General features: G+C 45.3%; 1 protein-coding gene across 1 annotated transcript in view; it reads left to right on the top strand.

Annotated features, from left to right (window-relative positions):
* The window catches only part of ADCY8 (adenylate cyclase 8), a 122,898-nt gene that overhangs the window by 64,313 nt on the left and 44,381 nt on the right, over nt 1–14,204 (top strand). The window contains 2 exon segments of the mRNA XM_044450412.1: nt 2,642–2,912; nt 13,406–13,603. Of these exon segments, the coding sequence (XP_044306347.1) occupies nt 2,642–2,912; nt 13,406–13,603 (469 nt within the window).

The following is a 14,204-nucleotide window of genomic DNA, read 5'->3' as shown; positions in this document are numbered from 1 at the left end:
CCTTGGGTTCCTTGCCAGAAGAAGAAAATCAAATTTATATTCAATACCTCTATTATGACCTCTACAATGCCTCTAGTATTGTTGTGGTTGTTATAACCCATTTTGGTGAACCACCAGAGGCTAAGCAGTACTTTGTAACTATGAAAGTCACAATGGAGTGTTAGAGAAATCAATAGTTCTTCTCTATGAATCTGACCCACAGATCTGCTTTTCCAGGCTGTTGTTTCACTGTGCCAATTAGCAAAAGTAGAATGAATTTCTTATTTAAAAAATCAGATTACCTCTATGAGCAGATGATGGAACCAAGGACACCTGACAATCCATGAAACACATAAAAAACTGTTACCTTTGTTTCCCATTTTCTTGCCACCCCAAGGGCCTTTCCCTACACGTTCTGGATCGTACAGTAAACTAGTGGACATGGATTTAAACCAAACTTGCCCAGCTTGATGCCCTCCAGAATGATTGATGGGAGCTATAGCCCAATAAAACTGAAGGGTGCTGGATTAGAGAAGATCAGTTTAAAATTGATCTTTGTCCTCCTCTCATTCATGGGACTAAACCCCTGCTCTGCAGCTAACCTGGTTCATGGATTGGGCCTTGCATTTGCATATTGATGGACACCAATGTCCTTTCATTGCATCTATTTAATCAAATGAATAGAGCCAATTAAAGTTGAGGCTTGATGTTCATTAACATGCAGACTTAAGGGAGAACTGCAAAGTCAGAGCTGAACGATTAATTTAAATGGGCCAGGTTTCACCTCTTTTGAATTACAATGGCAAATTAACCTAAGTGCAGTAAATTCTGGCAGAAAGGAGATTACAAACCATTCCCTTATCTCCCACCTGCGACTTCTCCAAACCCCTACACGTTTTACTAATAAACCTATCACTGAAAAGGAGAAGTAGAAGAAAGAAAGTTTCATCCTACTTGAGTGAAACGGGACTATATTTATCCATCTCTTCTTCCCATTTATTTTCTCTCTGTTCCTGAAGCAAGAAATTCCCATCTCACCAGATTTCCAGAAAGATAATTGTTCAGAGCTGGGTCTTGCTAAGTCCCCACAAAATGGAAGGGGGGTCTGCTCTTGCTTCCATGGGAGGAAATGGGTCTAGTGATGCCAGGGGAGACCATAGACTGCTGCTTTTTTTGCATATTATGCAAACTCTCCATGGTTCTGAACTCTGTCCCCCAAATAAGTTCAATAACCAAGGATGTCTCCTATCGAGTCCGGAAAGAAAGTGGCAATTAGTGAAACCACTACTGATTTTCCTTATTATAACTTGCCTAAAGAATTCTCCCACACATGTTGTGTGCTCAACAGTGATTGGCATGTAAACAGATGGTATGCTTTATCAGCAAGATTATCTTCCCATGTGGATTCCTTTTAGAAGTACTTAGTATTTAGAAGCATTTGCTTCAGTACTGACATTTGATCATAACAGATAGAGCTGATCATAGGCTAGGAGACAAGTTTCTTTGGAGCTTAAGGGGGAAAAAAGTAAAACACCAAAGGCAGAGCTCTTGAGGCAAGCTAATAAGGGCCAAGTAGCAACTATACATTTGATGAATCAATAGCTAAAACATAACCCCTCTGTTGTGTGTCATACATACATTTCCAAGCCATTTTTGCATGCTCAAACATTACAGGTTTAGGTATGTCTTTAAAACTCATATTTTCACCATCACCAATTGCAATCTGTCATGTGGTTCCCACTATCCTTGTGCATTGATTTCTTGGTATTAACTGTTGAGATTGAAATAGATCAGAACCAGTAACGTTTCATGATCCTCTTGAGAGAAATTACTTTCTCTAATAAGGAACTCAGGTGGTGAGGAACAGTGGAAAGCAAAAGTACAAGCAGTCCCCAGGTTACAAATGAATTTTGTTCCCGAGAAAATGGAAATTTGTCTTTAAGTTGAATTTTTATGTAGTCAGTTCATGTATAGTTGGGCCTCCTATTTTCAGTGGGGTTAGGGGTGCAGGGCCCTCACGAATGTGGAAAAAGTATGAATATCTCTACCCCCACATGCAAACTCACCAGTGCTTCCTGTTTGCAGCAAAGAAATGCTGGAGAGATTTCCCTCTCTGGGTGGGCAGGATGAAACGGAATGCTTTGGCAGCCTCCCTCTCCCCCCTTTCACTTCCTCTTTCGATATGGTGATGCTTTGGAGGCCCTCCCTTGCTCCCTTTCCACTGGCTCTCTCTCTGTAATGATGGCAATTGTCCACAGTCATTTTTAAAAAATAATAGACTTTATCACGGCTTGTTTGTAAGTATGGGTTGTTTGTAACTCGGATGTTTGTAACCTGGGGACTGCCAGTACCACACGTTTGCAGTAACCCAGCAGTTTGCTGAAATACAAAGACTTTTTTAAAAAGAGGGGCACCCAAAATGGCCTCTGATGAATGAGCAATCTCAGTAGCCAGAGAACACTACTGGGCAAACAGCAGTGATGGAAGGAGAATGAACTATCTAGGAGAGGGGCCAGGCTGGCTGAGACCCTAAACAGGGGTGCTCCTCTTTGTTGGTGAGAACATACTGCAATGTTTTCCTGCTGGTTTCCCTTGCATTGTGCAGCATGTGATACTCCAGCCCCATCTCTGTTAATTGTATCTCCCTTTTGTACCACTGTAGGAGAATCCACATCTCCAAGGCCACCCTAGACTGCCTAAATGAGGATTATAAAGTTGAAGAGGGGTACGGAAAGGAACGCAATGAATTCTTGAGGAAGCACAACATTGAGACCTACTTGATCAAACAGCCTGAGGAGAACCTGCTCACTCTGCCCGAAGACATTGTCAAAGAGGCCATCACCTCTTCCGACAGGAGGAACAGCGGAGCAACTTTCACGGAGGGCTCGTGGAGCCCCGAGCTTCCCTTTGACAACATAGTGGGAAAGCAGCATGTAAGTTCCATCTTTCTCCTCTAGCATCATTTGTGAACATGTTTTACGTGCACCTCCCTAAGGAAAACCTTGGAGAAAACCGAGAGCTGTTTAACCTTTTCTCTAATCCGAAGTGCAAATGATGAAGCGCAGCACTGCAGGTCATAATTACCCTATGCATCAGCATCCAGGGAGTGCCAGGGTGCCCGCCCATCTCAGCTGAGTGTTAACTGAACTAGAGCCACAAAGCAAGGCTACTCACATTAGGACCTGTGAGTGCCTTCCATTGCCACAAGCGCTCATCAAGCCCTTGAAACAGTGCTTCTTCGCAGCAACTTCCATTCTCCCAGACGCCAGATGAGTGACTGGATGGGACTACTTCAGCCTGCAGCAGGGAGGACTGATAGGATAGAACCTTCTTCTGCAATGTCTTGTTACGCACATGCAGTGCTCTTCTGCAATGTAATGCTAGCCACATGCGCATTCACAAACTTCTCCGCAATATGGAAAATTATACTGGGGAGAAGGTTGAACTAGGATCCTGCTACCCCAAATTCTGCTTTGCTAGATGCATTGATTCATTTGATCAAACATCACTTCACACTGTTGGCTTACACAAAAGAAGCATGCAACTTCCACCCCTCTTACGCTACTCATAACTCTCCAGACAAGAGGGGAAGGTATGCGTCATACTCATGGCAGGAGCATGGAGGTGGGACGTTTGCAAAACTTTTAGACAGCCACTTCCAGCTTCTAAGTATTTGGGCAGGAAGGAGTGAAAGGTGCCCCGAGGATACTTTGTAGGCTAGCAGTGCCTTTGTTTCCCCCTCTCCTCCCTGTTCCCATCCTCACCCTGAAAAGCCCACCTTGCAACAGCCCACGCTGTTCTTTCTGCACCAGCTGTAGGGTTGGGGGCGTTTCAAGTCCCAGCTCCATGCTTGGGGCACATTTCCAAGCTTGGGGCAGGGCCTCTGAAAAATCCTATGGCCTTCTAGTCTCTGTCTGCTGCCCATCCACATAAAAAATGGCAATACCCAATGTGTTAGCAGGAATGGCTACCGGTGCAATGGGAAACTAACCAAACCTACCACTTACGGAATGGTGCTCTGCTGATCCATTTCACTCCAGAAGTGGTGGCTTCAGCTAGTTTCCTGAGTCGCACAAGCAAGCACTCATTTCCTATTGCACTTATTGGACATCCCTGCTAGCGCACTCTACATATAGCTGGTGTTTTGCCAGGAATGGATTATGGTCCATATAGCAAGATTGTGCGGTAAGAGCCCATCAGCTCTTCCATACTCACATGGAAGTGTCCCTTCCGTGTCAGCCTCCCTTGCCCCCACTACTTGGAAGCAATATAATCCAGACACTTCAGTGGCTTTATGTGAACACTAGGCCTTCACTGGTGTCGGCAGCTCAGTGCCTTATTGCACACTAGATGCATGGAAAGGTGCAATGGCGGACTGCGATTTTTCATCTTTACTGATGCTTCCCCTGTGACTTGTCTCAGAATATAATCTATGCCTGCCCCTTTTGTTTGCATAAGTGGGTCCTTGCCCTAAGGGATGGCACTTTCGGAAGGAAAGCAAGCCTGTGTCATTTGAGCAGGTTTTCTGGATCAACTTCCCCTTGGATGGTATCCTTTGAAATGCCTGTCACTAGAACGGGTGGGTGCATGCAGGAAGATGCCATGCCTATTGCAAGCAGTCCTTGGCAGTGCTTGGGCGAAAACAAAGGAAGACGTATGAACATGTGTGGCGATACCTTTTGAGCCTGAGATGTCCCTGCTGCCTTATCCAGGACACAAAGCGGCAAGGCGCTCCCCTGGGTTCAGGTTCTTAATCATGCTAGAGCAAAATCTCTGACCTGAAGGTCAAATTCAGTGCTGCACTGGAATCTCCCGGATGACAGCAAGAACCACAGCCTTGAACTTAGAGCACCTAAGCAGGGCTGTCATGAACAGGACCTTTTGAGGGACTTCCACGCCTGGGGTTGCCGTAGGTTGGAGAGGACCTGATAGCACACAGCAAGAAGACTGCCAGCCGTTTGGCAATTTCCCTATTTCCCACCTGATGCCAAATGGCTGGAATGCCTTTCCTAAGCCTTATTTATGTACTAGCGATAACAGCTCTTAAGCTAAAATGCACTGGTACTTTTTGCAGCTTCTGACCCACCCCCTTTGCCTTTGGACCCACCCTCCACTGGAATATTGCTCCCAAGAGTTTCTCAAAAGTTGAATTTGGCCCTGGGGCTGAAAGCACTTCCCCACACCTGCCCCAGATGGTCGTGCTGCCTTCCGGTGTGGTGGAAGGTGCCATCTTGCCTCCATTGATGAAGAGTCAGGTGCCAGTCCATTTGACTTTTGTTCTTGGCATGACAAGGGGGTGCCAGCTCGGCCCTGGCCTCAGGCAGAAGAATGACATTTTTGGCCAGCCCTGGATCTGTGCCATCGTTGCAATTCTGTGCTGTACCTTATAAAAGGAGGCGGATTCCAGCTTTTACACAGCTCCCTTCCCCATTCTGACTGGTTGAGATGCTGCTCCTAAGGCATCATTATAGACAGTAAGGGCCTTGCCTTCACCCATGTCCGCCACTGAAGTTGACCCACAGGGAGTTTCCCCACCAATGAATTTTGCCCTTGGGATTTTAAAGTCCCATAACTAGATGGTGGGACATGGTTGAAAGTTTTTTTTATCAACATATAGTCTATTCTGGAATTTTGGAGTGGAGTAACTTTCATTATGAAGTCCACATGGCAGCACCAAGAGGGCATACTGTTAGATTCAGGCCTGCAGAAATTCTCAAGGTTTTAGAGGGGAGATCCCTAAAAAGGGAGATCCCTATTATATTCCCATAAGACTTGAATGACATGGAATCCCAAGAGTTGGAAATGTGGAGGGGGCGGGGTGAATGGAGTGGCTGGAGAGGGAGGACAGAAGAGCAGAGGTGTGTAAAGGTGCAGAGAAAACAATTCGATTTCCCAGAGACATCATCTCCAAATTTGCATGGAGAAGTTGAAATAGATATGAAAGTGGCCAATAGGCATCAAAGGAGAAAGGCCAGATTTTAACTGAGCTGAGTTGGGGCAGCGCAGTGATTTGTGCACTGCACCCTGACCCCAAGATAGTGACAAAGAACTGTCTCCATTGTTTTCTTCTTCTTCTTCTTGCCCTGCTAAAGAATCACAGTGGGTTGGAAGGGTCTCTGGCTGGGAGAAGCATGATGTGCGACAGTCGCACAGAGCGGCTCCCATGAAGCACTGTAGGACATGGCCCTGTTGCACTTTGGGCTGAAATGGAGGAACTGCAAGAGCCCTGTAAAGTTTTTCCATTGCTTTTGTCCACACATTAGAGGTCGGGAAAAGAGAATCATCTATAGCAGTCGAGTAGCGTGGTTTACTCTGATAGCTCTGTTGGAAGCTGGACTGCTATTCTGAGAGCAAGAAGTCCTGCACTGCAGCCCATTGCTACTATGCTGAACAGCAATAGTGTTAATTCTTCAGTTCAGAGGAGAGGGCGAGCAGGTTGGAGCTCTTGGTCCAAAACCTCTCCGATATCTCAAGCCAATCCATTTCAACTGAATTTTCGGACTTCCACCGAAACCACTCAAGCATTCCATTGCATTCAAATGCTTCATCCTCCATTAACCTGCCTGCAAATTGACTCACCAAGGGAACCATCCTATGGTCTGTGGAAAGCATCTGAAGATCCACAGAGTATTTTAGGTTTCCAGTTCCAAGGTCAGAGGTAGTGGTCCAACCTAGGAGCTGGGAATCAGCTCTGACTCACCTCTCCACCCCATCACCGAAGGAGTACACTTGCCACCCTCTGCCATGGGTAGGTCCCTCAGAGAATGCTTAAAGGGGATACTTCAGGACAAGAGGAGGAGATGGCAGGGTGGACTATGAGAACTCTTGAGGTCACTCCAGCCTGCTTCCCCATCACTCCAAAGCACCCCATCTAGACGCTGGAAAATCTAGACTATTACCATTGCCATTTCCATTATCTTTATCTCTTTATCTTTTTTATTGTAAGACTGTCCCAAGACTGCTTAGTCAGACAGTATAGAAAAGCTTTAAATAAATAACCAAATAAATAAATATAAATAAATAAATACCCCACTTATTCCCAGTGTTTGGGACTCAAGGCAGGCTACAATATTAAAATCCATATAGCAACAATATTTAAAAATATGCAGAAGTTAGAAACATAGTTTAATCATTTAGGTATCAATACCCAGATTAATATATAACCAAGAATATGAAGAGTAAGGGTAATTCAGCACAAGCTCAGAGGCCATTCCCAAATGCCTGCTGAATCAAAATGGTTTTCACCTGCTTTTGGAAATGCGGCAGGGGAGGCGCCAACTGAGCCTGTGAAGGTCCTCTCCCATCTTTCCACCAGGCGTACCTGGAAGGAAGGAAGGAAGGAAGGAAGGAAGGAAGGAAGGAAGGAAGGACCAAGCGAATGGCCCGCCCAGAAGATGCTGGAGCCGGGCAAGCTCCTACAGGAGGACCGGGTCCTTCTGTGATGAAGTTCCCATAAAGAGGAATGCTTTAGGCTGGAGTGTTGCACTGAGCGATGGGTTGGCCTCGAAGGTCTTATAGTCCCCTGCAAACTCTGCTGTTCCAAGATGCTTTGCTGTCCTTGAGGCAAACGCTTTCCCCCAACTCTCCAGGACCCACAAGCTCCAATAACCCAAAACGGAGATGACTGCAGCAGTCCATTGCCTCCGTCTCCTCTTGTAACAGCGATCTCTCTGGGCAGTGTCTGACATTGATGAGCTCCTTGTTGCGTTGTACCAGCAGGACCCACTGCTTCCACAACAGAAAGCTGGCAGTTCCAACTTGGAAACACGTGGAAGTGTGTGTCTGCAGACTGGGACAGGTCAGTAGAGCTGCCCTCCACAAGCTCTTCTGGCTTGTCCCATCCGGGCAGAGTATTTCCACTTGTTTCAGGTTGCTTATGGAGCCACTCGATCCAGGTTGTGCTATTTGTGGGCCCAGATGGTGTGTGGGCAGGCTTGGCTACTCCCCATCTCAAAGCGTATAACTAGAATAGCACCATCCACATACGAGAAGGATGTGTCAGCAGAACAGAAAACGGGAGGGATGGACACTGGAGGAGGGATGGAGCAGAGCATCCCAACAGACGGCCTGGCCGGCTGGGAATCACAACAGGGGCCATTCATATTACATTCAGTGGCTGGTCTATGTAAATTTCTGGACTCATAAGTAATTAGGAGGAATGGGCGAAGCAAGCCTGAAAGGGCTTTGCTGGACTGTCGCCTGCAACCCTTTTCAGCTGCGCCATGACGGCCCTTGTGAAGGCTGTCTGCTTAGAGGAACTGAGGCGAGGGAGAAGCGAGTGCCCTGAGGAACCAGCTTCTCTGCCATGCTGGAAAGGCCAATGTGTCACCACACAGGGCGGCTGGCTGGAGTTGCTTCCGCTTTTCACTGGGCAGATCTGCAATGACAAGAGCTCTTTCTGCACGTAGACCTCCTTGTCCAAAACATCCATATCACTCAGTGCTTAAACATGCAACACATGGAGGGGCCACTTGGCCAGTCGCCTCTTTGCCTCTTGGGCATTTTGCAAACCCTCACAAGCGGATGGTGGAAAGCGAATGTCCCCTGGCTTTTGTAATTGTCGCCCTGACTCTCTTTCTACGCAACATCTGTTCCACGGGTGTGTTTTGTTCTTGCGTTGTGAGCCTGCCTGGCTCTTTTTATACGCTCCTTGCATTTTTGCATGCTCCATACTGATCCTCTGAGAGTTGGCAGGAGATGGATCCAATGCCGGTCTAACTTTATATTATATTCACTTCCATGGGTCTGCTCCAAGTAAGACTAACCTTGGATACAACCCAAAATGGCAAACATACAGATCACAGGTGTATCTTTTTAAGAGTGTTCATAGGTACAAAAAGTAACATGGGAAATAAATGCATCCCTCTGTTAATCCCAGATACATCTGTCCTTATTTGATCTCATCTGTACTTCACCTTTTCTTCCAAAAGCAAAGGACTATCAACTTGGGCTTTCACTCCCATTTTATCCTCACTGCAACCTGTTCAATTTGACCTGTTCAAAGTTCAGTAGGTCAGCATGAGTGAAAGCACATATGTGCCCAAAATATTGATCAGTTGTCCAATGCATCCTTATGTTTGGTTTGCTCCCAATTCCCAGTTTGATTTGCACAAATTTCCTAATGACCTGTGCAAATTTGTGCAAATATTCTTGAATCATCCTCATTTTAACTATGCAAGAAATTGTGCCACCAGGGGGTGAATTGTACAAATCTTCACCGCAATCGCTGCTTGATTTGTGCAAGTTTCTTGCTCAGCCAGAGTAAGCAAATTTCACAAATGAGAATTGGGAGTGTATCAAGCAATGAGCTGATTTTCAAAGGGTTTTAGCGAGTTCAGACATCACTTCTTCATCTATCCCTTTATTTTAAAAAGTGACCCAACTGCAGCCTTCCCCAACTTTTTACCTCCAGATGTGTTGGACTACAAGTCCTGTAATTCCTAGCAACAGCTGGAGGGAACCAGACTAGGGAAAGGTGTCAGTTGAATTGAAACAGGTTTCTGTGCATTATAAATCACAGGACTCACTGGGCTTCAGAGCTCACACTGACATCCCTCTCTCTACCTCTGTTCAAAGTCTTTGGGTCCATTGTATCAAAAGGGTAGTCATTTGGTTAAGGATGACCCAGTGGGCTTTATCCATGTACCAGCTCTTCACACTATCTAAATTTTTTCAGCCGGCTCACATTTTCTGACCCTCCTGAGCATGTTCCAGGCCCTTGGAAAAGCATAGGGCATGAAGGTTTTTTAAACTTAACCCTAGGTTGAATCCCCTCCTCCATTAAATTCCTATAGAAATATGTATTATGGTCTTGGTCATTTTCAGGAAAAGTGGCAGAATCCAAATATTTTTTGCCAACTCTGCTTTTCTGCCCCTCCTGAGCATGTTCCAGGCCCTTTGACAAACATAGGGCATGAAGGTTCCAGAACCCTAACACTAGCCTGAATCTCCCCCACCCCCATTGAATTCCTATATAAATTCATGCCATGGTGTTAGGCATTTTCAGGAAAGGTATCCTAATCCCAAGCTTCATAGCATCACAGTGTCAACCTTTTTTCTCCGTCTGTTCAAAGTCTTTGGTTGATTGTTTCAAAAGTATAGTCACTGGGCTAAAGATGACTCCGTGAGCTCCATGCATGTCCCTCTTCTTTCCACACTTGTAACTCTGTCCAAGGACCCCTGGAAGTCTGTCATGAAACCTGAGCATGTTCCAGAGTTCTAATTTCTAACCAAGAAGCCTGAACATGAACAGCCTTCTCTGACAGACATCAAGATGATCAGCAGAGAAACAAACTAGAAATAAGGAAATGAACCATGGTTTCTTTGCTCCTCTGCAAGACAACAACAACTTAATAACTGTGGTTAATGTAATGTAAGCCATGGCTTATTGCAAGAGTGGAAGAAGGGCAGCTTGTGGGTCACATCCTGGCTGCCAAGCCCTTTCCAGCAGTCCACAAGACTTCCCTGGACTGGCCATCAAAACAATCAATTTGGTGTTACTGGGGCTATCGCCCACTAGCTCTGGTCCTTTGATCTTTGGTCCTTTGAGAGCCTGGAGATACATAAGGGCTTGATTTGCTAGCCCTGGCAGATAAATCCTTTCCTTATTTCCACAGATAATGGTGCATGGGTGTGCTCGTATGGGTGTGCATAGACATATTCAAGTGTCCAAGCAGGTACAAGTGTGTATATGTAAATGAGCACAGATGTGTAGCCCCATTCCCCATGGTCATGGTGCCCCTACATGCAGCCCTTATGGCCAAAGCAAGTGCACACTCCTGGCTTGGTGTTATGTGTGAATGCACTATGAGGGTTCCATTGGATAAAAAGACCTGCACAGTAGAATAAATTGTGGAAGGGGCTTCCTAGAGATTTTCAGAAGTGTGGGAGAGGAAATAGTGGTCCTCTGTGCATCAGCAAAGCACCACTGGTCCCACAGGATTGTACGTTTCCTTTTCCATCTAGCCACAGCCAAATGGCCATTTCTGATGGATGCTTATAACAAAGAAAGGAAAAAAATGACAGCTTCTTCTGTATTCAACCATTTTCAGAATATTCTTCAAAGCATATGTCCCATTCCTTCTTGTTTCAATTTTGTAAAATCATGAAGACTACAAAATAAAGATGTTTGCAATAAAGAAATAAAATGTGGCCAGAAGTGGCCAGATGAAATGTAATAATAATAATAATAATAATAATAATAATAATAATAATAATAATAATAATAGTAGTAGTAGTAGTAGTAGTAGTAGTAGTAGTAGTAGTAATAATAATGTTAAAAAGGACAGGCTCCTTTTAGCTGTACCTGAGAATTCCTCCTCTGCATAATTATTAAAGGTGCAGTGTCTTCTTACTGTACTCCAGCCTTACTAATCGGGTACTCCCTGAAGATATAAGACTAAAATTCCCAGAATCCACAGCCAGTCCAACCACTCTGGGGGGCACCATATTGGGAAAGACTGGGCTACTCTATCAATCATGGATGGGTTCAGTCTTAAGGAGAAAACAAGGGTAGGAATATTGCGAATACCCTTCCTGCCAGAGAGACCAACAAGGGAATCCTAGATCAAAGCAAACCAGAACTTCCCCAGAAGCAAAACTGAGGCTGTTTTTCAGACATATCATGAGAAAGCAGGACTCACTAGAGGAGACAATCATCTCAGGGAGAGTCACAGAGATTACCAGAGTGGATATTACACAAAGCAAGCTTTCCCTGCCCAGATGGGGGCATAGCTAGGCCACCAACTCAGCTGGTAAAAGGTACTCCTTTAGTTGTTAGCAGCTGCTAGTTAGAGTAGTCCATGAGAGGATGGACAAAGAGACTGGGTTACTAAAAGGGTAGCTTCCAATCTTGTACATAATAAATGGCTGAAAGCATGTAAATGTGTGAAGCCAACCTTAGAAATAAAGGCCATCTAATCTTTATCATCTCACAAACAGAACAGCTCCGAAATCCATGCTTCGGTCCAGAATGGTGTGAAAAAAGTGGAAAGGGAGAGATTTTACTCCTTCTCGTTGGGCTCATACCAACATGGAACATTCAGGATGGATAAACCAAAGTTCTTCCTCTTCCCACAGCACATAGTTAAAAGATAGAATTGGCTGCCACAAATGTAGCAAGTGCCCCCCCCCCCAGTTTGGAAGCCTTGAGAGGGAAGGTTCTCTTGATCTAGATATATAGATATTCATTCATTCGTTCATTCATTCATTCTCCAGATTTGTGGTTGATAGTGACCATAGTCTTAATGACCTCAGGATCATTAAGAGGCCCTAGCCCTATTATTTACTTATTTATTTAATTTCCATGATTCCCAGCAGCCAAAGCTGTCTGGGTGGTTTATGCCACCAGTTGTTGGGGAACATGTCCTGTTGCATTTGTATGCCGCTTGTGAATTTCCCAAGGGCAGATGCTTGGCCTCAGAATCAGGGACTAGACAAGCTTTTTGCATAATCCAGCAGGGCTCTTCTTACATTCTTATGAGTTTTGGTGCACAAAGGGCGCTCCTTTACCTGGGATCGCTCTTCAAGGTTCCAGCTGAGTGCGCATTTCTTTGCCCAAAAAGTCTTTGTCTTCCACTGAGTTGCAAGGAAGCCAGAATGGACCAGAACCACCCCAGTGCCTGTGGGCACACAGAACTTCTTCCAGATTGAGGTGATCTAGTCAGTACCCTCAGGCAAATAACCCTTTCCCTTGGGAATAACTTTACCATCTTCCCATTGTGAGTTTCTAAGAGCCAGCATATGCTTTGTCCCCAGCACCCTTGCTATGGGAAATGTTTCACAGGTAATGTAACTCTGTGCCGGTCTAGTCCTTGGACAAGTATGAATAGCAGTTCAGTGTGAGCTATGGATGCAGAAGCTCAGGACCAGAGGCCAAATCCAGGCCTCCACTCTGGCTCTTTGGCATATGCTCCATAGCCACGCCATCCATTCCTGGCCTCAGCCACCAACTGTTTGGTTGCTTCTGGCTTTTCTGCAGTATTTTCCCTCTTTTAAAAGGTTGAAATGTCTCTCCAAAGGTGGGATTTAGGCTAAAATAGGCCGATATGGGCCCTGCTCCTTCCCTTGAGCTATATCCACCCCTGTGATGTAGCCCAGAGAGATTCTGCACGATAGAATGTAGCCCTCCAGCTGAGAGAGGTTTTGCATCCCTGGTATAATCGAACAATCAGACAAATGGGTGGAATTGTTGCCAGCCTCAAAACCCATTGAAAACACGCGGTCCAACAGTTTGCCTGTGTGTGAATACTTTGTGGTCCAGACATCTCCTTTAAAAACATTTGGTCATTTGGGATGAATGAATTGCATGGAATGCTGTTACAGTTTGCAATGCAACATGATCTTTTAAAAAAGGGAAAGAAGAAAAATGCATTTTAACCCAAAGGGGACTAGCAAGTTTATTCTTTTTGCATGTGCTCTCCCCTAGACTCTGGCTGCCCTAACAAGAAATTCAATAAATCTGCTTCCAAACCATCTTGCACAAGCTTTGCATGTCCAGTCTGGGCCTGAGGAAATTAACAAGCGAATAGAGCACACCATCGACTTGCGGAGTGGCGATAAATTGAGAAGAGAGCATATCAAGCCTTTCTCCCTGATGTTTAAAGACTCCAGTCTGGAACATAAGGTAGCTGGGTCTTGATAGATGCTTTTTGCCATCTGAAACTGTATTGAAATGACCAGGGAAGCATGACGAACATGCTGTGGGTTTTCTGATCTGATCTGTCTCCTCCTCCTCCTTTTTCTTCCCCCTCCATCACACCCCCCACAGCCATATACACTGCAAGACGTAGCTTACTAACATTCAGAGTTATTACAGTTGTATGTGATGATTCACTTCAGAACCGGGAAAGCCCTTCTAAAAGTGACTCAGCTCTTCAAGACAACAAAAGCATGATAATAAAAGGGATGGTATGAAGAGGAACAGAGACTGGCTTTCTAAAGTGCTGGTCTGCTTCGCTGCTTTGGAGCTAGGGGAATATCTGTGCAATGATCCACTAAAGGGTTTTGTGATTGGTGGCATCTTGGAATGTTCACAAACATTCTGGGGGGCAAACCTTATATGAAGTGCACAAATGCTGGTAACTGTAGTCTGTTGAGGAAAGGTCTGGAACTTGGGAAGGCACATCTGGGAGCTTAGAGGCAAAAGGCAGGGAGGAGGCACTTCCCCTTTCAAATATTTGTCTGAAACCCCCGCAAGGCAAGGCAAGGGCAGGATGGGCAAACAG

The sequence above is a fragment of the Varanus komodoensis genome, unplaced genomic scaffold (genome assembly GCF_004798865.1).
Source record: "Varanus komodoensis strain SLA01 unplaced genomic scaffold, ASM479886v1 scaffold66, whole genome shotgun sequence".
Taxonomy (NCBI): Eukaryota; Metazoa; Chordata; class Lepidosauria; order Squamata; family Varanidae; genus Varanus; species Varanus komodoensis.
This window is presented reverse-complemented; position numbering and strand designations above follow the sequence as displayed.